Genomic DNA, 24,372 nt, shown 5'->3' with positions numbered 1-24,372 from the left:
AGCAGATGGGCTACGAGGGAGTGAGATTTTATTGCAGCGAAACTACCCGAACAATTAGCAAATCTGGCAAGAAATAAACAGAAAGCGACATGGCAGTTCTGTGATGTGTGTCTGTTCAGCTTGAAATTGCCTTCGGCATTCAGGTCAGCCAACACGCACAGCCAGATCCTTCTCTTACCACGAGCATCGCTTGGGCTGCTCTCACCTCATGGCCAGACACTGCCAGGAGTCAGAGACAGAGGACCGCAGCAGAGTATGGAGGAAGAAGCATGTGCCAGGACAAGACACCAGGAGAAGTGCCTGAAACATGCCACGTAGAGGTATTTATGTATTTTAACAGTCTGTTACCTGCCATGGTAGACTCCAGGAGGACTCAAAAAGCAAGTAAGAAGTCATGGAAAACACACCAAATGTTTGCACATCAAGCTTGCTTGAAGCCATCTTCTAGACTTCTATGGCAACATTTTCCCCAGTGTGAAAAATGCGTTGTGTGAACAGCCTCCAACCTGCCTGTGAGGCATGGCAAGGGACAGCGGGCAGACACTGCAAAGTCATTCTTGCAAAGCTCATAGAGGCAGCAGTAACCAGCGCAATGAACTGCCACGGGCTCTCACAGATTTGCCATCTCTGGAAGCCTTCAAATCAAGGTCAGATGGATGCCTTCCTGGAAGACGCTTACTCCCTGTATGCAAGCTACTGACCTCAATTCAGAAATATAATTGACTGATTCACAGGCAGCAGGACTAAATGGTAGTCTCGGTTTTTGAGAATGAAATACCAAAGATCAGCACAGCGCTGTTGAACAAATCTGAAGACGCAGAGAAGGCAATGTGTTTCCCATGCAGTGTTTCAGATCACCATTACAACTTATTTCCTACTTGGCTAAAGTAAAACCAACATGTAAAATAAGTCCCTCGTGGGGAGCCGTTTCCTTATATTTGGTCTGGAAAAGGCTTTCTGGTATTTAGGAAAAATTACAAACTTGAAAATCAACATCTGTAAAGGCTGAAAATGCTCGTAACATTGATTAGAGCTACATGAACCTGACAGTATTAATAAAATTTGTGCAAAAATAATGACTAGAGCTTCTCAGGCCCATCTGCCGTGTCAAGATAAACACCGTGCTGACTCCAACAGGTCAGTAGAAGGCTGAGCCCCTTCCGAAAAGAACAGCACCGGAGGTCCTGGCTTCACTGAGACCGCAATCAGGGGTGATCAGAAGGGGGTCAACACTCAGTACTGGCTTCCTTTTGTCCCCAGACATAATCCTGAGGGGAAACTGAGAAGAAATCCCTGCTCCTTCCCCTCTCGCTCCCTCCCAGCTCTCTCCAATTTGCAGGCTCCTGAATGTTAAGAAATGCTGGCAACATGCCCGCGGTGTCAGCTCAGGCAGCATCAGCCGGGCTCCAGACAGGAAGGAGTGACACTATTATTCTTTCACCGGTTCTCCTCTCTGTTTAAAAAAGTTGTCAGCTCTTCCCAGATAAATTTAATTGGCCCTGCGGTCTGTGTCCTTCGGTATCTGGGGACCTCGATGCTGTTATGTGCGGTGGTGTCCTGGGAGAATTGAAACAGGCCAACGATAAGGCACTCAACGATCTCACTGTCAACAATACACGGAGTCCCCGCTGTAGGAGCTATTAGCCGCCTCTGATCTAAACCTCCAATTAAAGTGGTGATTAGGCCCAGTGAGGCATTCTCCATCCATGAATTATTCATCTCCCTTCACAGTAACAGCACCAGGGGGGATTAGAATGAGAGCTGGTGAAAACAGAGGCATTTTAAGCAGGGTTTTAACAATATACAAGCAAACATTTATCTTTCAAATCTTTCATCTTTTCTTCTTCTGGAAATTAAAGCCGCCCACCCGTGCCTGCCCCTTCAGACCTGCGCTGCAGGTGGAGAGCGGTGCCACACTGCCAGAGACACCGGTGGTGACACAGGCAGGACAGGCAGGCACCAGGGACTTGATCCTTCCCCCAGCTACACCAAGTGGGTGGAAGCCGGTGAGGGAAGCCCCAGGACCTTTCCTCAGAGGCAGGAGCTCATGAAGCAGCAGAGAAGGACATGTACTGCTTCCAACCTGAGAGAAATCCCCTGGGCAAGCGTGAGGATCCCTGGATTTACCCAAGGGGAAAAGTGCCACGCTTACAGTGCTCTCAGTGCTTTGACCAGCACGTGGGTCTGTGGTCACCGCTGCCTAGCATCCATCCCTATAACACCAGGGCCATCTGAGGTCTTTTCTGTGGACGCTTCACTCCTCCTCCTGCCCAGCCTCTGGTCCACTGCATTTCCCAGTTGGCTCTCTCGCACTGGATGCTCTGTGGCGACCTTACATCCCAGCCTCTAATGGGGTACTATATCAAAAGCTTTTTCACAGCTCCAGTAAATTATACCTCAGCTTCACCCATCTGCTTCCCAACTGACACTTCCTGAAATAAATTAATCAAGCCTATTCAATTACAGCCTTCTTTCTGTAAGGTCTCTCACCGATCCACACCTCTGTAAGATCCTTCTCTCCCCTCTCGGGGCTGCAGCAAGCCCCTGCACAGCGGCTGGAGTGATGGTCAGCCAGCCTTTATCCCCAGCCCCTCTGCTTGTAGCTGCATGAGAGGATTTGTCCCCAGCTCCCCTGCAGACCCAGGTACCAGACATCGGTCTTGCCCATGTTATTTTCAGTCTTACTTCCTTTCTCCTTTTTTTTTTCTCCTGGGAAATTTCTAGAGCCTCCACTCATTTCCCCTCCTGAAGATGAATGAAAAGCAAATATAATCAGGCCACAGGGACATTCAAACTGCACTGTCTCCCTGCAGCGTGGGGATCACTGAGAGCTCGAGCAGGTGGGAATCTCATTTCCCTGCCTGCTTCCCTCTCCCGCCTGCAGGGACAGGGTTTCTGGGGGAAGGGAACACTGGCTGAGCTGGGGTGGGGGAACTACAGCTACTCTGCAGAAGTAAGCTAGGGTTTGTATTTTGTGCTGCCCCTCAGCTGTTCTCAGGTTGAGGAGCCAGTGCTGAGGGAGCTGTGGCTTCTCCTCTCCCTCTGCGATCCCTACAGGCACATGGCTTCTGCATCCCATGAGACTGGGGTGCTATGGGAAGCCAAGACACCCAGGACAGCCCCCCTGGGTAACTGTGGTCCCCAAGACACCAGAGACCAAGACGATGCATATGGTGCCATGCATGTGCAGACAGCATGTGGGGAGGAGAAGGTGGCATGGTGGTGGGCTGGGTTGCTTGGCAGACAGATGGCCACGTTTTTAACCAAAGGGAGGGTGGGGGCATTTCATATTTTTAATGTTTCAGATCAATTTATTTCTAGATTACATAAACTACAGATAATGAGAGGAGTCACAAAGTGTAGCTAAGAGAAGCGAGGGGAGACAAGGAGAGAACAGAACCAGAGTGTACAACGAGGTGTGACAATTTCTAATTCCTCAAGAGTCAAGAAACTTGCACTAAAATAAGAGTGAGCAGACATCCTATTTTAAATGTTCAGTACCAAACGGTTGGACATGAACTGCTGCGTGGGGAATCCTGTGTCAACACTGCACACAAATACAACTTCACAGAGCAGAAGCTGAAGATTCAGTCCCACTGCAGTGCTTGAAGTGAGACTTTGGACATAATAATGCATCAATATGGACGCTGCCTCCTAGGCAGAACCAGCCTGGCTGATCAGGTCAGCATGCACCAGTGCAAGCTCTGCACACAGCTTTGCCAATCCACCATGGCCAGTGATCCCAGGGAAACCCATCAGCCACTTCTCACACCCATGCCCCTTTCTGGCTTCCCAATGCCAATTCCCCTACCAGCATCACTGTTCCTACCATAGCCTGCTCCTCAATCACAACAAATGGTGATTAGACGTGTAGTCTTTGTGATGAGAAAAAAAAAAAAAGAACACTTCACAGCCAAATGCTTCCCAACGGTGTGCACCCTCTAGAGACTCCTACCTGGGACACGGACTCCATGCAAAGGGTTAGAAAGCGCCATCCCAATCTCAGTCATCCCATACCTCTCCAGCAACGTGTGACCAGTGATGCTCTTCCACTTCTCCAGGACAGGCACAGGCAGGGCTGCTGAGCCTGACACCATTAACCTGCACAAGGAAACGCCATATAAATATCGAACGTCATCTTTGCTCCAGGGAATTTGCAGTCTAACACATAAAGCCTGCTCCTACATAAAACCTTGAGACAGAATCCCCAAGAGCTTTTTAACTGCTACCAAGAATGTTCCTCACATATAGAAGACACTCTGTCTGATATGGGTTTTAAGTCAAGCTGGGACAGCCTCCTAAGGGAGGTACTGCAGTACAAGCTGGGGGTGCAGGACAAAGTCTTGTGTTACGTAGGGTGACACATACAATGAGCATGCAGACCCCTTCTGGCTTTACCATGCAAGAGTGGCTCATAATTAAATAATGTCATCCTGGTTCTTGTCAAAGAGACACTAAAGCACAACCACCAGCACTGCAAAGAGGTGAAGCTGAAATAAACCTTGGCAGATCTACGGTGGGGACAACAAGTCACCAGCAGCCCCTGCCCAGTGCAGAGGGGCATCGCTCCCCTACCTGATGTTCTCCTGGCAAAAGGCACGCACGAAATCCTGGACTTGTGGCTGACAGAAATGCTTGTCATAATACTCTATCAGCTTCGCATAGATAGTGGGCACTGCCATGAAGACACTGATATGGGGAGCTTGGGAGCTTAGTAACTTCTTCCAAACCTATAAAGGAAGGGAACATACACATATAAAAAAATACACCTCAATGTGAAGTGTAGAGGGAAGCAATCGTCAGCGCTGTCAGTGCTAACTCCTCAGCACCTTTGAAGAGGTTCACAAGTGAGGGCTCTGCAAACACTTCATGAGGCAGTGAGCCCTTCTACTGCTCCTTTGTACGGTGCAAGGGGAAACTGAGGTACAGGAGTGCAACAGGCTTGTTCAAAACAAAGCCACCATGGGCTGCTCACAAACAGTCAAACACTTCTGGAAAGTACAAACAACTGGAAGCCTGTTGTACGCACCTCATCCATGCCCAGAACAGCAGCTCCCAACCCTCACCATGCCTGTTATTGCCCAAAGCACAATATTCAACTCTCTCATCCCACCAGTGCATCACCCACCTGCTTTCACTCTTAATGAGCACAAGATGATGGAAATGGCAATTTTAATACCGTCATGTTACAGCCAAGATTTTGCTCATGAAGACAGAAGCTTGTGGCACAATCAATTCCCTTACCGTGTACAGCTCTTCAGAGGCTACACAAAGCCACCAGCTTTTCAAAGCCTAGGAGCTCTTCTTTGGAAAGACACTGTCACATCCAAAGAACACGACACACAGGTAGGAGCCCACAGACTCAAACTTTTGAGGGAGAAATGCTTTTAAAACGGATGGTGGGGCTAGGAAGAGAGATATCACGCACTTGAACTGGAAGTGAGACTTCACTTGGAAATGGTCACCTTCTGGCCAGCGGGCACAAAGAGATGTGCCCCCAGCAAGCCCAGATCAGCCATCAGAAACCACAAGTAAAACAGCTGCAGCCAGGAGACAGCAGCTAGCCAGGAGGGCAGCTTCACCAACTGCCCTCGTCCTGAGAGGAACGGTCCTGTGGGACAGATGTTCTTCAGCTGCAATGCCTGCTAACCTGTGGGAACTACAAATGGGGGCAAATTCCAGGAGCCAGTTCTGCTGGGTGTGGATGAAGACCGAGCGAACCCCGGCTGCTGTCTTTGCTGAGCAGCCCCACTTGGGAGCAGTTAGCAAAGGGTAAGAGCCATAAATATTGCAACTGGGTCCGTTCCTCCCACACCTTGCCACTCTACCCCCTAGGTAAGCTCTTCCCAAGACAGGAACGATCCAAAGCCATCAATAAATAAAAGGCTATGGTGACGGCCGCCTCTTTCCTTTCACTCCGGTCCCTGCCCCGTTGTTGACAAATGTATTTCCTAACAGCTCCTGACAACGCGCGCCGCCTCTCCCCTCCCCGCCTGCGCACGCTCAGCTGCACACAGGCGCGTGCGACAGCAAGAAAAAGCAGGAATTGATTGAAGGTGAACAAGTGATTCTCCTTCATGCTGTCACTCTGCCTCCTTCCCCTCCGTCCTGCTCACTCGGGCTCCATTTCATTACTTTCTACTTCACTGCATCGGCGCTGCCTCCCCCCGCTTCTCTCACTCCACTGCTTCAGAACAATCAGCTCCTAAAAAAAAACCAACCCACCACCACCATGTTGTTATTCTTAATAGAGCAGGACATATCCAACAAAGGCACTGTCCCACTGAACAGAAGGGAGTTCACACTGCCTCCCAGCCCAGAGATAGTCCTCGATGGGCCGAGACAAATGCACAAGGTGGAAACCCCCTGGCTACCTTGGGAACTGGGACATGAATACTGCAAGACCCCCTCAACATCAGGGAAAGCAGAGGAGGAATAGGACTTGCCCAGACTGCTATGGGTGACATGCTCAGAGAAGGAACATCACACTCCCTTGCAGAAACCCCACCTATCAGCATGATCCCCTAAAACAATCTAGAATAGGCAAAATTGCATTTAGAAGGATCTAACCCCCACCATATTCCCCCCAGCCTCTTTCCCCAAAGATCTTTTTCTCTTCAGGCCCTCAGTATCTTTCCCATTTGAGGCAGCAGGATGGAGAAGGATGTCTCCAAAGCCAGGTGCTGAATGCGTGGGTCTGCTCTTCTCAGCCTGGTGCTCCCAAGAGCCATTGCCTTGGGCAGGGAAAGATGTGTGATGGCAAGCAGGGATCAGGACTGTGCCGAAAGAATTGACTGGAGACAGATGCTTGGGGCTGTTCAATCCTCACCGTGTGAATTTTTTTTTTTGCCTTCACAAGTCCGGAGCAGCTGTGGGGAGTGCAAGAAGACTTCCAGTCTGGCCACAGAGCAGAATTATTTTCACATGGATTTGAAAAAAACCCAAACCATCACTCCAAAACACAGCAGATCTCCCTTGCACCCCAGAATCCCCTGTCCTTGCACACCTGCTCAGCTCCTGCCCTAGATAAAACCCTCCCTACCGCCACTCCAGACATGGGAGCAGCTTTTTCTGTGTCAGTCCAACTCGCCCCAGCAACAGCCCCTTCCTGAAGATAAGCAGCTGCCTTTGGATTTGTGCCACCAGCTGCCGGGGTGATCTGCTGACAACCAAACATCTCCACCTGCTCCGCTCCTGCTCAGCCAAATCTGGATCCTACCCACATGTTTTAACGGTACTAAGCATCGAGCCGTGGTACAAAGCTGGCAGCCCCAAGCCCTCCACAGACCCAAGCTGACCGGAGGGCTTGTCACTGCCCAGCCATCTGTAACAGCTATTTCTGTTTTATAACTATAACTTCACAGTTTGAGAGAAGGATCTGGGAAAGTCTCGTTACCTGGGACTAATCAATCAACCCTGGGGCTTGGACAGGCTCATAGCAAGAGGCCAGCTTTGCCCTTCCAGCACAACAGCATCCTCCAACACTGTCAGGCTTAGAGCAGCACAATCAATCTCCCCCTCTCTGTTATCCCATGTGTCACCGTCACCACATCAATTACCTGTGGACAGGATATTGGCAGCCCATCATTTCATTTTATTTTGCTCACCTGACACCTCAGGACTCCAAGTGCTTTTAAATAGCCATGGATTCTGGAGGCAAACACAGCACTGCGTGCCACAGCTACCAGACTTTGCACTGAGCACTCACTGGACACAAGGGAAGGGGCAGTCTTCCGATGGAAGATGTTCAGGAGATGGACCAAGATTCCTTTTAAAATAAACAAGGGCTAGAAACAAAAAGTTTCCAACTGCAAGAAAGCAAGAGTGGGAACAGCTTCCTATCAGCAAGAATGGCAGCAAAAGCCCAGGGCACACTTACAGGACCAGGCTGCCTGAGCCAGCAAAGAACTGGGAGACCTTCTGTTCCCAAAAGCCTTCCCGTCAGCCCTACATTCCTGATTTTCTTCCCCTCCCACTGCACAAAAGCATATCTGGGCAATTCCATGGGCCGGCCAGTGGGATTTTGCCACCAGTAAACAGGGGGCGGGGGGTGGGGGTGGAAGAGAGAGAGAGAAAATTACACCAGTGGGTACAAAACAAGTCCAGTGAGAGACAGCTGCAAGATTTTTCCCACGTATTTCTTCCAGCACACAGATAGCATGGTGGTGATTGAGGACAGAGGAACATGCAAGCTTCTCCAAGAGATGGTCCTTCCATACAGCAACCTTCCCAACCAGCCTCTAGATCTGCTAAGATCACCTGAAGCAAGATACGTAAACACAGAGGAGAAAAAGCAGTAACTTTTTTTTCCCCTTACAGAGGCCTCACCTTTAGAGGGAGATGCGCAATGCCATAAACTTGACAGAAAACACCAAACCTACCAACATCTGGACATCTTCTAATGCAAAAAAAAGAGAAGAGAAGGTGACAACAACCATTTGTATGCTAAATCTTGCAAGACTTTGTCTGATACAGGAATCCTCAAAACAGCCAGAAGAGATGCAGCCAAAAATGCCTAAAAGCTGAACAGGATTCGAATATCAGCATGGATTTTCCCATCAGGCCACAAACAGCTAATAGACAGCCCATGCTGCTGCCTCTATTGACAGATACAACAGCTCCTCTCTTCTATAAAATTATTGTATCATTTTTGGTTGTTATTGAATTTTTTTTAAACCTTTTCAAAAGTAACAATACCCCTAATGCAAGGTTAAATCATCCCTTTACTTCCCTTTTGATCAGGGAGATGGGTTTGTGTTTTGCATCGATTGCTGCCGTGTGGGGTAGCACCGCCAGCGAGGAAAAGGGCTGCCTGCAATTTTCAGAGCTCTGCGAGAGCAACAGGCAGCAACGCGGCTGCAGCCAAACCAGCTCCTCGTTTGGTAAGACCCTGTGCCTAACGCCGAGGACAGAAAGCTCCCGTAACTCTACAGAAGCACCAAAGGGATGGCAGGACCACGAACCCACATCCGACGCCAGTTTATCCCCGACTAAGGCAGCCAGGTACGACATGAGATGGGAGAGCATCAAGGGGAGCTCTGCTCTCTCCTAAGGACCAAGCCGCAGATGCTTTGTGAGCAATATACAGAGAAAGAAACATTCTTCTCTTCAAAGGAAAATTGGGCCCTTGGTGGCTTCATCTCATGTTTGTTATAACCCCAAACTGTTTGCGCTCTGCATGACTCTGGTTTTAATCATTTATTCATCAGTGCAGTTTGATGGCCCCTCTGCATTCCAGGCTGAAGCTTTTAAACCCTTCCTATGCTGTAGGCATACTGAAAGGAGCAAGTGCTTTCCCTGGGACCTGGTAATATAAGTAAATATGACAGGCTCTGGTTCCATTTTTTATATTTCCCCACACACATCAAAAGACATTACTCCGTAACAGATGCTGAGGACAGACGGCAGATCTGGGGAGACGGGAAGAAAAACTCTAACTTTTTAAAGCCAGGTCTGCGAGAAGTGATCAAACATAATCCATTCACTAGTGACCTGCTCCTCCCTCCACTGACTCCTCTTTGAGTCTGAAATAAAATTACTCCTCTGAAGCCTCCCATTAATGGACGAAAAGACAATTGCCTTTTTCCAGCTGAAACTGAATGGGAGACGCAATCCCCAGCACACTACCAGCAGCGTCCTAGCGGCGCTTGGTTATTGGAAATCAGACTCCTCTCCTTGGATTTGCCTTTTTTTTTTTTTTTTTTTTTTCAGAAATAAACTAAAAGAGCTGCCCAGAGTGATGTTTGCAGAAGTGACAGATCCAGGGAAGAGGCTCACTGCAGTGCATGCTTCTCCTTCCCGGAGGCAACGGTGACTGTTGAGCCATAGATCTCCCTGCACAGCCCAGCAAAGGTATAAAGCATCAGCACCCAGCCTCAGCCCAGCCTGGTCCCCACAGATAACAGCAGCAGCAAGGACAAACAGTTTGCTCACAGATGGAGCACAGGCTGCTGGTGTTCACAAGGAAGCCAGGGGTGTAACCATACAATCCAGCAGTGACCCTGGAGCAATACCTCAGATGCAAAAAACCTCAACGAGCATCAGGTCTACAGCATGCTCCCACCACAGGAGAAAGCTGCTGCGGGTGACAGCATGTTTGCAGCACACTGGGGGAATTAGTCCCAAATCACAAACTAGCTTTGGGCACTCATCATTCCCATCAGGACAAACGCCCAGAAAGAAGGGTCCAAATGAAATTAACAATTTTGATGGCTTTGCGTGTGACATTGTAAAACTGGGTATAATTTTTAGAGGGCTTGATCCTTGGAGGCACCTTAAGTCAGACATGCATTAACACTGGCACCAAAACAACAGCTCCTTTTGGAGCTTTAGGGCAATAAATCTGCATCTCGGCATATTTATCATGGAAGCGGTTGCAGGGCACAGACAGTGTTGTCATTCTGCAGGCAGCACACCACAGCTCAAAACTTGCCCAGCAGAGTCAAATGGGCAGCACACACCACAACTAGGTCGCACAGAGTTGAGATTTCTATAAGCTTCCCCCATCATTCATGAGAGCAAGTTTTGTCCTTCATGTTTTTGAATACTTTTATTTCCCCTCCTGCACATAAAACTTAAAGACCTCCTGGGATCTGATCTCACATTTATTAATGTGAAGAGCTGACAGGGATCCTTTTGCTATCAGAACATCTTTCCCTTAGGGAAAGATCAGAGGTGGTCCAAGGCAAAGAGAAGCCATTCTCATCATTTAAACTCGGAGTGGATCCACATCGGCCGAAAGCCCCAGCAGAGGATCCTGCAAAGCAGACACTGTGACCTCACAGCTCGCTCCAAAAGGCTCCTGTCTGCAGGGTGTCCCAGATAGGCAAGTTCTGGGCCAAAATGGGGCTGTCAACGTACAACATACTGTCATGGCAAGAGCACCAGCACGGAGAATGCCTGGCTTCCCCTGGGTCTGTCTCTCTAGACTCGCTGACATTTCTGAGTAAAAGTCACACCACAGGGTGTGCTCAGCCTTAGCAGCCATCACTGAATCAATGTCAGGAAGGGAGATGCAGAGAGGGAGTTGCTGGGGAATGGATGCTGTAGTGCCTGCTTGGTGCAAACCCCAACTGCTCCAAAAAGCACTTGCCCATGGGCTTTCTCTGACGCCCGGTAGAAGGTGGCTCACACTGCAGTCCTTCATTAGGCAGAGGCATTAATAGTATCTCTTCTCCACTGCGGAGCAATTTGCAGAAAAACTATATAAATCCAGCGCCTTTAAAGTTTCTACTCCTGCATAAGAAAAAAGGCAGGCACTTCAAACAGGTTCAGAAGCAGCTGAGAAATGCTGGCTGCCTGCAAACAGGAACAGTGCAGCTGGAGAAGTAAACTCAGTTGAAAGCAAGCTATGATGGGAGGATCATATAGGGACACTTAGGCTGCAGCTTGCTCTGGCTCCAAAGGAGGTTTCTGTCCTCCCAGTTCTCACCCTTGAAAAAAACCAACAACAAAAAACAAAAACCACACCAAAACACCACACATCAGAGCCACCTTTGCCCCACACAGCTGCTGGGAGGAACGCACATTCAGGCCCACTACTGTTCTCCTGCCCACTCCGAGTCCACATGCTCACAGCAGAGCTGAAACATCTCCCCCCGCAGTCAGTGCTGTCATTCCCAAGCGCCAGAAGCACACCCTGGAGCACTGGGTTCCGCTCCCACGGTCTCCAGGCAGCGGCCTGAGAAGGGATCCCTATGGAGACATGCTGCACCACAAGGAGTACACGCACCAGAGGACTTAGCACATCATGTACAAGTGGACTGTAATGCTGGAAATTAAGAGTCCATTTATAAACCCTTTATTAATAAATGATTAATAGATGCAGCTATATTTTTTAATAACTTACAATAAAAAGATGCTACAAAAAGCTCAAGCAAGACAGTCTTAACAGATGGTGCTATAAAGTGAATTATAGCATGTACAGTAGCTAGTGTAAAGTAATGGATGTCCTCATTTAATAAAAAGAATCTGATTTTATGCAGCAACTTTCACGCTTGAGGCATCTCAATACACTTTAATGAGCCCTTGTGGCCTCAGCAATAGCTTGCATGCAGCCACGGACATCAGATGCTGTTTTAGTAAGAGAGTGGATGTTGGTCAGGACACTGGGGTTACTCCACAATCTTTATTTTTAACCTTTCCTTGGACAGCTACCAAAAGCAGACAGAAGGGTCTAAAAGATGCCACCTCCTAACACTGCACTGCAGGGAACGACAAGCAAGCCTTGGTCCAGGGCTTGAAACGACTTCTAACTAGGAAAAAAAGCGCATTATTATGATCACCGAAACCAGACTGGCATCTGTATCCACAACTATAAGGCACGCCGCAAATTATGTAATTTAATAAACACTGTAATAATAAAGTATTTATTTTGTATAATGAAGTGTTAGTGATTAGAAACCAAACACACATTGGGCATGCTGCTGCGGTTTCTCTTGAACCCTTGCCAGTATCACTCAAGGCTAAATATGTCTGCAGCAGGTTGAGAGTAAGTTCCTAGCCTTGTTTTGATCAGCCTGTCAAGTGTTTTAGCTGCCGTTCGAGTTTCTTTATATCACACTATAATTGGCTGCTTTCTCAAGGTGCAGCGAAGGAAAAAAGCACACAGCAAAACTCAGGCTCCTTTTGCAAAATCCTCCACCGAAACTGCTGCTTTTCTGAAAGCTGATTTCGGTAGCAAAGGGCATTTTGTAAACAGCTGGTGAAAATAGACTGGAATTGAAAGGCAGCTTGCATTAAACTCCACAAGAAAGCCTTATTTACCCTCGTGTGCTTTCTTTGTAGTGTCGATCAAACCACTTCAAGCTCCCAGGGGAGGCCCTCGGAAAAATAAAGGGAATAATAAAAAAAAAAAAAAATAGAAAAGCAAATGACGTCCTTCAGAGCCTGAATGCACCTGAGAGCCCTCGGAAGAGCACTTGCTGTGGCAGGCACGCCTGCCACCCCGACCTCCCTGCCCAAGTTCAACCTCCAGGGTCAAGCGGACGCCCTCCAGCACTGTCCCCGCTTGCCCTTGGTTGTCAAGTCTGGGGGAGAGCTTTGATCAGAGAAAGCAGGCGGGGTGTCCCGCTCCCCCGCACCTGAACCCATCCTTCAACATCAGCTCATTGATTTGCAGATGTCGGGAGAGAGCAGAGAAAAACACAAGGGTATGAGGGACAATCAATCACCGGTGGCACAGGATGTGGAGAAACGCGCCCTCCAGAGGGCTTGGCTTTGCTTCCAGGCTGCCAGCATGCTCTTCTGCCACCTCACCAGCATCACCAGTGCCGGACATGCTCCGAGCCCCGGCTTTGGTGGGGCACATGTCCCTACTACACCCTGAACTTTTGGGGTGACAGCCAGAAGACAATTTGTCAGTGACCACTGAGGCAAGAGCACTTGGCTCTGCCAGGAGACCTTCCTGTCACCGTCTACCACAGCATCCTACCTATTTACTTTGAAAATGCAAATGCAGAGCTGCCCCTCTGGGATTTTTCCCCCCCTGAAGGACCAGTGCCCAGGCAGCAACTGAGTGTTCCGGTGTAATGGCCATCTTGACACAAGAAAGGAGGCCGTGCATTTTCTGTGGCTGCTTCTCCGAGAAACAGAAATAAGCAACGAAAAATCACACAGTCCTGCAGTTGCCTAGATCAGAGCCCGGGCTCACCCTCACCTGACAGCAGCACAAAGGTTTCTGGGTGCATCCCACACCTTTGCACTTTGTCCTTTCAGTGTGACAAGGCCACCCAGCATATGAGTAAATACTAACAGGTAAAGCAGCCTATTCAGTTACAAAGCACAGGCTTGATGAGATCTTTTCACTTTCTCAGAGAGTTCTGTACTGACAACACACGTTTCCTTTCTACTATGAGGTGGCACCAGCACCTGCAAACCCAACTGCTCCCTTGACAGTGACACTGCAGACTCCCAACACCTCTCACCCCCCACAACACTGGGAGATGTAGATGAACCATGCCAGATCCCAGGGGCCAGTAATTGTAGAAACTTCCACCTTACTGTTGGTTGCCCTGTTTCTCATCCCTTTTCTTCCACCCTTTAGGTCGGCTGCCTGCCACTGCAGCAAGGAACAAATGAGAAGCAGAGCACTGGGACTGGCGTTTCCTGTCTCGGCTAGAAAACAACATTATAAGCGTGTCTCTACTGCATTCAAGTAAGTTTTCCCTCTTTCTACCTTTCCTGCAAGAAGCTCTCGATTTGCAAACTCTCTCTCATATCGCTGAGTCTAAACCAAGAGAGCTGTTAACACTTGTTTCTCTGCAGAGGAAGAACAATGTTTCCATGAAAGTGACGAGTACCAGTATTTATCTTACCTGGGCTGCAAGAAACTCTAAAGCCTGTGTTCTGTCATGTAATGTAATACAAAACATCAAGGACACCGGATTGAAAGGGAAAATGAAAACCTACTAAAAATGAAATAACTGACAAGTAGAATAATTTCAAGTAGCACACTGCTAACATGCAAGAGAAAAACCCAGTATTTCCACTTTTCCTGGTACTAGGAAATTAACAACCCTTATTCGGGGTGCAGGTGTTCTTAGCAGGTATTTAGAAGGACCCGCCTCCAGCCAGAGACCCTCAACGTCATGAGGACTGGCAGTGTAGCGCTACAGTTACATACGTCACGCTTAAACAAGTAGCCACCAGAAGAGCACATTTAACCCAGACTGAGTGCCCAACTGAAAGGGTTTTTTAACAGACAGTTTGTGAACCACATGCAGCCAGTGGCTAAAGAGGCTGGAATTCTTTAAGAAATTATTTCCAAAGTTGCTCTAATTACAATGCACAGGGTCTTGCTGCTGAATTTCAAAGACAACGCACAATCCCTCCAGGCTTACCATCTGTGCACTGAATTCGGGTAACATGATGCATGTCGCTCCCACCCAGAGAGGACAGAGGAGCTTATTGATCACCCCATGGACATGATGTAAAGGCAACACGTGCAGAATAACATCCTCCTTCTTCCACTCCCATTTTTCAACCAGCCCCGTGGTCTGCAGAAGAAAACATACAGCCCAGCGTTAGGGAAGGAGGAAAGACTCACTGCTCAGAAAGCCTGAGGTATCCAGGCCCCAGATCCCCTGGGCACAGCTGGCGGCAGAAATCCCAGACCTCCTGGAACGATGCCTGGGCACAGAAATCTTTCCTTTAGGGTCAGCATGAGCAACATTCCCACCACAAAGTAGAATACAAGAGGAACACGTTCTGCATCTTATCAGTATGTGTCTTCATATACAACAGCAAAGTCGTTCCTTGCTACTGAGAAACAAATAGTCAAAAATTATTTCAAGTAGGATTTACAAGATTATTAGCCTGGTGCTGTACAGGCAAAGTTGGCAGAAATAGCAATCAAAAAAAATAATTTTCCCAGAACTCTGTTGACATAGTTTGGACACTGATGACATTGGGCTTTTAGCACCTGTAAGGAATAGTCAGTAGAAGCGGAAAAATCCCCATCTGATAAACAGAAAATAGGTTTCATGTTAGTAAAAAAATATTAATATATCAAGCTTCTGAAATACTCTGTTATGAAAGGATAATTATCTAGAGAGTTACACCTAAGGCTTCTGGGTGAACAATGCCCTTCAGAGCCCAGTGTTAGCAACTGGAAAGCTTATTTCCAGCCTTCTAAAAATAAAAACCACAGTTGAACAGCGGAATTTAGTCATGTCATTCACAGCCCGCTTCCACAGGGCAGGGAGCAAGTTTTAGGCTTGTCTGCAAGACACACAAAAGATGGTGACTGCTCAGGCCACCCCCTAAATGATCAGCATATTTGTAAGGGAATAGATTCTTTGCTCAATATAGCCAAGCCCTGGCTCTATCCATCAAGGCTTTCATACCACTCCCGACACTGCAGTATCTGAGCACCCAGAACAACGTAAGCTCTCGGAGGCATCCATAAGGCACAATGCATTCCCTGCCCTTTTTCCCTAATGGCATGAGTCTATCAGTTGCAGGCAGTGATAAGCAACTGGTGAGGTAGTCAGCAGGCTCATTCAAACTTTTAATTCCTTTTGGCTCAGAGAGCTAATGGATTTTTTTGCCTTGGGGATATATAGCTGAATAATGCACAGACTTCACACAGTACTGTACTGGGCTAAGTTATATTCCAATTAAGGGTAAAGATTCTTTCCTAGTCACGGTGAAGAAAAGCAAACTGCAAAGAAAGCACACTTTTTACAACAGGTCTCACCACTTCTTTCCAGGAAGGCAAGGAGAAGAGTCCATCTGCCCCTGGCTGCAGTTGCAGCACAACAACACCGAAAGGACAAGGTTTAGAGCCTCAAACACTTGTGTGTGTTCACATTAACAGTGTTGAGGACTTTCAAGATACAGCCCCACAGCTCTGTGTGGGAATTTGGTGTGGTAAGGTATATTGTGCTTTGGGGTTTGCAAGCCCAAATCACCTCTGAAGGCCAAGAGCTCTGTAACTTGGCAGAAGCTTTGTAGAGGGAAAGCGGCACTCACCACAGCTTGCACATTCTCATGGGTGCTGAGGACTCCTTTCGGTCTTCCCGTCGTTCCACTAGTGTAGATTATCATGGCTCCTCTGTCTTTCCATGAGGAGCAGGTTGTCAAGGGACCCTCTTCCACTGCTGCATGACTTACAGATCCATCAGTATGAGACCTAAGAAGCAGCAGAAGCGGGACTCCCAGCTTCTCGGCACTAGGGGCTATTTTTTCCACATATTCTGCTGCTGCGATGACTAGAGCGCTCTGCGAATCCTTAATCACATACTCCAGTTCCTGTATGGGGTGTTTCTTGTAAAGGGGCACTGCTATGCCCCCGCTCATCCAGGAAGCCCACTGGGCCACCACATACGAGGCATCATTGGGACACAAAAATGAGATCCTCTCTTCCTTCAAGTCCCTGCTGGAGCACTCCAAAGCTCTACAGATCTCCTGGGACAAGCGTAGACTCTGGCAGAGAAGGTCCCTGTAAGTGTGCTCACCATTTTGGTCAATGATGGCGATTTTATCGCCAAAAGCCAAAGCCCTAGTGAAGACAGGGGTAACATCACTGCTGTAGGCTGCCCATGCGGTTTGCAGACCCCTGTGGGGACAGCCAGCCCTCTTCTGCCCATGCAATCCCCATCTGCAATGTTTCAAGTCCCGGATGAGGCATCGAAGGGGCCGGCTCACTTGGGGGAAGAGCAGGGAGACCAGCATCCTGCCAGCACCGTCTGTTTTGAAGTGATTCTGCAGAAAGCAATTATAGGAACAGATAAGTATGTGCAGTGATTACCCAGGGGTTTATTCCCACAAAGGAAAAGTGGTAGCCTTCATTTGAATAATATCCACTGTATTATTAATGTTTATGTTCAGACTGCTGCATCCCCAGTGCGCTAGGCCCTGCCCAGATGGAACAGGAGACAGAGACCCTTCCCTATGCAGCCTCTGCGTCCCTAAAAAACAGTCTAACTTAAATTATGAAATAGTTCTCATCTATTGGTAATATTAGGACACTAGGCAGTGGCTACTTGAGGTGTCATTCTTACTCAGTGGGATCAGCATTTAAAGAAATTAAAGACAACAGTACCTAGCTCTCAATTTGCAGTTTCCACCACTTTGTAAACCAACACCTTGCTCTGTGCTTCGAGTTAGGCAGCACGGAGCAGGACATGAAATCCAAGCCTCCTAAGGTTCAGCCCAGCAGAGGATTGTTTCCTGCGTGAACTTTCATTCAAGCAATAGTACATCTAAATACAAGAAAGTACCCAAAACCTCCCACCTGACAGGTCATCCATCACAAACACCGCTTCAGCTCAAAAGCTTTGTTATGTGACAGACCAAGTGGTTAACAGCTCCCAAACAGCCACGGGCAGCAGGAACCCTGCCCATGCTGAGCAGCTGGTTTTCCCAGTAAACAGCAGCAGGGGAGCACAGCCCTGCACACGCTGACCTGTGGGATTGTTAATTCTGAAAGTACCAATCTGGCAGCACCCGGAGCCGGGCAGAGCATCAGGACAAGCTCCACCGTGGCACCAGGCTCCACCTGGGCAGCCAGAGCTTGATCTGCGTCCAGTCCAACCATCATCGCAGCCCAGCCACTCCACCACAGCAGTGACACGATGTACACGGGCATTTCAACAGAGAAAATCTCCAAAAGGGAATGGGGAGGTGTACCAGCACCATTAAAAGCTTTACAGGAAGATGACGAGCTGGCACAAATGTCGCATATTCTGCCTTTGTGCTTAGGCAGCACAATGACATCAACCTATCCGCTCATGGGAAAAGTTAGCAAAAAAGCTTCTGTGGTAACTGGCAAGAAGTCCCTGAAGTTTGCTCTTTACCAGTCGTTTCATCCTCCCTTTCAAAAGGAAAGGTCTGTGCAATAGTGTTGGACACTGCTTGGAAAATCTCACAGAAGCATCAGGGAAAAAGTTAACAGAGAGTGCAAAATCCCATAAGAGTACAATGAGGAGATGGGACTACAGGAACACTTTGCAGCGGAGACCACTAGTACACCAGAGACAAGAGGAAGAAGCAATAAATTGAGAGGACTGAGATGCCTCAGAAGAATCCTGACACCCCACCCGTCACAGAGCCTAGAGCTCTGGCTGGAAGCTCAGCAAGAAACAGCATACAGAGACCATCACCAATGCCGACAGGGGAGCAGAGAAGAAAGAACAGAGCTGCGGCAAAAGAAAGAGGGCTTTACTGCACAGTTTATCTAATGGCTGCTATTAAACACCATCACTGAAGTATCCCCACAGAGATACTGTGACAACAGGAGATAACCAAAGGATGACAACTTCTCACTCTGCAAGAGTGTATGTGACATTTCCTTGACGCTGGCAATAATGACTTGATTTTTTAATATTTTTTTTAAACAAATTTTTTTACAAATACCTATCAGTGGAGCAGCTTAACTGAAATAGCTTCTCAGCTCAGCTTCCCACCATGGGGAGGAGCTGAAACAAAAAGGATCCAGAGAACTGGCAGCTACTCAGGGATGGGCTGAACACAGCTTAACTCAGCTCAGGCTGCTCAGACACATCCACAGGCAACACCTGCTGACAGTGGCAAGTGTTTATTTTTGCCTAGACATAGCTGTGAGCCCTGTGGTCTCTCCCATCCACCTTCAGAGCATTTCATCAGCCAGACATTGGCTTTGCACATATTTTCTTTTGCATATTGACCTCAATTTCTGCTTCTGCAAAAGAAACTTGTGATTTAGTGCGGAAACATCTGGGAGGGGAGAGGCTTTAAACCCAGAGTGTGGTAACCATGTGCACTCATGAAATATACCATCAGGATGGAAATAAACAAAACAGGTCATGCCGAAGCTCACATGACATCTTTCCATTTCTCTGTAGAATCTAAAATATAAAATAAAGAGAACATCATTTGCAACCTAAACCAAATCACCTCCCCCTAACCTGTGCCCAAAGCCAGCTCACTGGGAAGATGTTAATGCCCGAGAAGTTAAGAGGGGCATTAATTGGAAGCAACCATTTGCCAGGATCACGCCATGCTCCAGGCCAGCACAGCTAAATGCACTTGGCATACTCGCTGTTGCTTGTACAGCTCCAGAGCAGGTGTTAGCCGCTGCTTCAGAACAGCCGCTTCCAAAAATTACATTATTCTCTTTTCATCACATCACCAGTCCAGATTTAAAGGTGCAATAAACAGCAGCACCTTCAACCAGGCCTGCGCGTTTATGGACTTCAGAGAACCAGTGCTGAGTGAGTGTGTGCAGACTAACAGACACCGGCGACAGGGCAACGTAACACTGTTCTGGTACTGTTTTCTTTATCTGCCTGTTGCTCAGGGATAACCTGTAACACAACCCTCCCAGCAGAGTATAAGTTTGTCACCGGGGGGCCTTGGACAGGAGATGGTGAGGGTTTGCTGCCTTGAAAGTTAAGGCTCAACCCCCACCCTCTGACAGCAAAAGGAAGACACCAAAGCAGCTGGGGAGCTCCCACCAGCTCCCAGCACAACAAAATCACCGCAAAGCTGGAAGCCACCAGGTCGAACCGCTACTGAACCTCTCCCGAGACGGAAGGATTTTATTCCTCTTTCCCCCCCAGCCAGGATTTCCACCCTCCAAGCTCTCGGCCCCTCACCCTACTCACACCAGACCTCAGAGCAGCAGCAGGAAAACCCCCCGCACTGTGGCTTCCAGCTTACAAAGGGCCGGGCCGGGCCCAGCGCTGCCACAGGCCGACAGCACCGGCGTCCCTTCACGCCCCGGGGGCCGAGGGCCGGTGTCGACACCCGCTACCACCCCCCAGGCCAGCGGGTCCCGCAGGGGAGGGGAGCCGGGCCCGAGGGCACCGGCCCACGGCTCGCCCCGCCTTACGGGAGGGGCTGGGCCCGCTCCGGGGCCCCGCACCCCGCTGCCGCCTACCCGCAGCCCCGCCGGGGCCTCACCTGGAGGCGGCGGCGCTGCGCACCGGGGGACCGGTCCGCCCGCGAACGGGCTCCGGCAGAAACACGGCCCGCGCGTTCTGCGCACGAGCGTTCCGCCCCCCGCCCCGCACCCTTTTTATGGAGAATTGGCCCCAAACCGCCTACTGGGGGCGGGTCTTGTCGCGCCGCGGGGCCGAGGTCTCCTGATGGCGTCGCGGCGTGCCTCTGATGTCACTGCATCCCCCTGCGGCGTCACCACGGTGTCCTCTGATGTCATGGTGGGTGTCCATGCCTGCCCCAGGGGACTGCTGGCGTCCACCTGCCGATCAGCTGGATTTCGGCAGGGCTGAGGAAGGGCCTGGGCCCTTGCGCAGAGCCTGGACCCATGGGGCCTTCTGGGAGGGGACAGACGTCTGGGGGACATACAGACATTCAGGGGACACACAGGCATCATGGGGACACACAGACATCCAGGGGACACACAGACACCCCCAGGGACACATAGACATTGTGGGGACACACAGACATCCCCAAGGATGCAGGGACACCCCACAGACACACAGACATCCTGGGGACACACAGACACCCCCAGGGATGCACAGACATCCCATGGACGCAGAGACATCCCATGGACACACAGACATCCTGGGGATTTACAGACACCCCCAGGAACACACAGACATCCCATGGACGCAGAGACATCCCATGGACACACAAACATCCCATGGATCCACAGACATCTCATGGACGCACTGACATCCCCAGGGACACACAAACATCCAGGGGCACACAGACATGCCATGAACGCACAGATGTCCTGGGGACACACAGACGTCTCCACGGACACACAGACATCCCCAGGACACACAGAGGTTGCCATGATGTCACATGGTGGCTGAGCTGGACTTGCCCAGCAGCGATGGCACTGCGTTCTCCTCCTGCCCTGGCCCTATGGCTGTGTCCGGCACCCCCGGCCAGGCTGGAGCGAAGCCCCACGCAGGGCTCGGGCAGGGGCTCGGCGGGAGCTGGGAAGGGGCCGTGGCATGGGACAGCCGGGCAGCACCGACCCCCACCACAGCCCCGCGGCACCGAGCGGAAACCCAGCTCAGTTTATTATTTGTAACCGGTGCCACTGCAGATTTGCATTCACTTTTTTTCACTCATTTGCAGCAACGGGGGACATGTGGGACATGAGCTGGGGCACGGGGGCAGCTGGACTCTCTCCTGGCACGTGGCCAGGGGCACCCATGGGTGATGGGCACGAGGGTGCAGCCATGGTGGGATGGCGCAGGACTCCCCGCACGGTCCTGCCAGCCTCGGCGCCGGGATGCTGCCAGTCCAGCCATGGCGCGGGCTGTGGGGCAGCCCCTTGCAGAGAGGCACATGGCCCTTGTGCTGTGCAAGCCGCCATGCGCCAGCCCTTCTCCGGAGCCTTGTTCTCCGGAGCCTTCTCCGGAATCTTGTTTTTCCGGCTGAGTGCGGCGGTGCGTGAAGCGGGGCAGCCGGGGCGACCCCCACCCACCTCCTTCAGGTGTGTTTCCACCCGGGGCCGGCGGCCGGCAACCCAGCGAGGCGCAGTGGGGCTGGGAGCGGAAGCGGGGACAAGAGCCCAGCCTTGGGCAGAGCCCGGCCATGGCGGGGTGTGCACCCGCCAGCCCTGCGCCGGCCGTGCCGCACGGCGCTCCATTGCACACCTGCCTGTTGCATGGTCACCCATTGCATGGCGCCCACCCATTGCACACCTTCCTGATGCGCAGCACCCTGTTTCACGCCTCCCCGTTGCACAACGTCCTCATGGCACAGCTCCCCATCGTGTGGTTCCCTCCCCATCGCGTGGTTCCTTCCCTGTTGTACAGTGCCCTCACCATCGCACAGACCTCCATTGTGTGACTCCCCATTGCATGACACCCCCCCCCCCCCCGATGTATGACTCTCTCCGCCTGTTGCATGGCTTCCTGATGCGCAGCTCCGCATGGCACAAGTGTTGCGCAGCCCCCTCCCCATTGCACGGTTCCCCGTTGTGCGGCTGCCACCCCACTGCGGGGCTGGTGCATGGCTCCCCATCCCACGCCTTCCCCCACGCGGAGCTGCTGCGGGAGGGACCCCTCATCCCCAGCAGCTCCAGACCAGCCCCCCAGCACCCATCTCCCCTGCCGGAGGGCTCAGCACACCCCGTGCCCACATGCCGCCCTGCAGATGTGCCCGGCTCCCGCCATCCACCGCCCCAGCACTGCCACCGACACTTTCATTCTACTTTTCTCACTTGCCATCTGTCACCAGCCTCCCCCCCCAACCCCGGTCCCAGTAGGGTGCAGGGATTAACCCCCTCAGGGGCACATGCCCGTAGGGGGGTCTCTGCGGTGGTCCTGGGGGTGTCCAGGGCTAGCAGAGACAGGGGACACGGGGTGGGGACAAGGCTGTGACAGCCACGGATGCGTGTGCCAGGCGGGATGCTCCTCTGCAACTGCGTGGCCCCTCTGTGTTTTGCAGGGACCTCCACGCTGGGGAGGGAGGGGGGTGACAGGGCCGTGCTCCCCTCGTCCGCGGCGGGCTGCTGGGCCAGCTGGCCATGTGCGCAGCAGATGTCCACCCCAAGCCACCCTCTGCCTCTCCGTCCCCCAGCACCTGGTGCCCACCAGCCATCTGGACTCAGCCACATCCCCAGAGATGTCGCTCAGCCCTGGTTGCCAGCAGCACCCCACCACCCTTGTCCCTCCTGGGGGCTGCCGGAGCCACACTCTGCTCCCTGGGGCCGGGAGGGAGGGAGCTGCTCCCCAGCGGTGCCAAGCCGGCCCCAGCCGTTGCCAGTGCGGGTTTTGGTTTATTCAGCAGCATCAGTGCCAGCTCTCCCTGTGCCGGTGTTTGGCTGCATGGCGGGGGATGCGTGGTACCCAGCCCCATTCTCCATATCGGGGTGGCAGGGACGCTGCATCGGGGAGGGGGTCAGTCCAGATGTGCCATCACAGCTGGGAGAAAAATGCCCAGCACATGCAGCTGCTGTGGAGTCGCCAGGCACCCCAAAAGCCAAAACCTGGGTGCACCGCATCCCTGCCCACCCACGGACCCCCTTGGCCCCAGGCTTGCGGGGCTGCTGCAGTGGTCCCCAGGGCACTGGGGTGTCCCCAAGCTGCCACCACCGTTTCTCGCCTCCCTCCCAGCTGGGTGTGAGCCCTGCAGCCCGCACTGGCAGGAGGGTTTTCCACTTGCTCCCCTTATGCAGCTCACTGATTAATTATGGATCCAGCAGAAAGCTTTTATTACATTAGAGTTTACTTGTGGCAACATCCGTATTTATTAAAAAAAAAAAAAAAAAGAAAGTAATTACTACAGTGGTGTAAACACCACAAACACCGCTGGGTTATGGGGAGCTTGGTGCTCAGGGCAAGCGCTGCGGCTGCTGGTGTCTCCAGCCCAGTGACCCGTTGTGGGATGGAATGGGGGCACTGGGGGCTGCTGTCGCGGCACTGCTTGGGGTGAGGACAGAGCCCAGCATGGGGGAGCCTGTCCATCCCCACTGGGACACCCTGAGGCCGTGGGCACTGTGTCCCCAGCCCCGTCCTGCCTCAGCCCAAGGGGCTGCAGCGCCAGAGCCTGTGACAGGGTCCCCGACTGCTGCTGAGGAGGGAGTTGTAAACAAGGTGAAGTGTTTGATCTCCTTCCATCTGCCAGCACCTAATCTCCCACCCGTAGCCCTCGTGCCTCATCGCCTCCCAGCCCCCCTAATCTGCTCCCTGCCGGCTGCTGGAGGGTCAGAGCTGGGTCTGCCGGCCATGCTCCCCACCACGTGCCACATGGCACTGGTGTGACTGGGAGGCTGCCACAGTGCATGGAGCCAGGCCGGCACAGCCATATGGTGGGAGAAACCTGGTTAAGTGTCCCCGTTTGGGGTTTAAACCCTTGTGCTGCTGCAGTAGCGGGAGGGAACGAGCCAAGGTATGGGGTCCCACTGCTGTCCTCCCATGCCTGCATCCCTTCCGGCATGAGCATCTGCTGCCGGACCCACTACCC

At 51.2% G+C, this 24,372-nt stretch overlaps 1 protein-coding gene across 1 annotated transcript in view; it reads right to left on the bottom strand.

Moving 5' to 3' along the window:
* Positions 1-20,421, bottom strand: part of ACSF3 (acyl-CoA synthetase family member 3) — a 67,518-nt gene extending 47,097 nt beyond the window's left edge. Inside the window, exons 1-5 of the mRNA XM_082489539.1 lie at positions 20,386-20,421; positions 16,474-17,205; positions 14,841-14,996; positions 4,576-4,730; positions 3,956-4,101 (exon numbers count right to left, since the gene is read on the bottom strand). Of these exons, the coding sequence (XP_082345665.1) occupies positions 3,956-4,101; positions 4,576-4,730; positions 14,841-14,996; positions 16,474-17,175 (1,159 nt within the window). The 5' untranslated portion in view covers positions 17,176-17,205; positions 20,386-20,421. The remainder of the gene's footprint in view (positions 1-3,955; positions 4,102-4,575; positions 4,731-14,840; positions 14,997-16,473; positions 17,206-20,385) is intronic.
* Between the last annotated feature and the right edge of the window lie 3,951 nt (positions 20,422-24,372).

This window comes from Vanellus vanellus (genome assembly GCF_965231255.1).
Source record: "Vanellus vanellus genome assembly, chromosome: 12".
Classification (NCBI taxonomy): domain Eukaryota; kingdom Metazoa; phylum Chordata; class Aves; order Charadriiformes; family Charadriidae; genus Vanellus; species Vanellus vanellus.
Note: the sequence above shows the minus strand (reverse complement) of the source record. Positions and strands in the feature narration are given on the sequence as shown.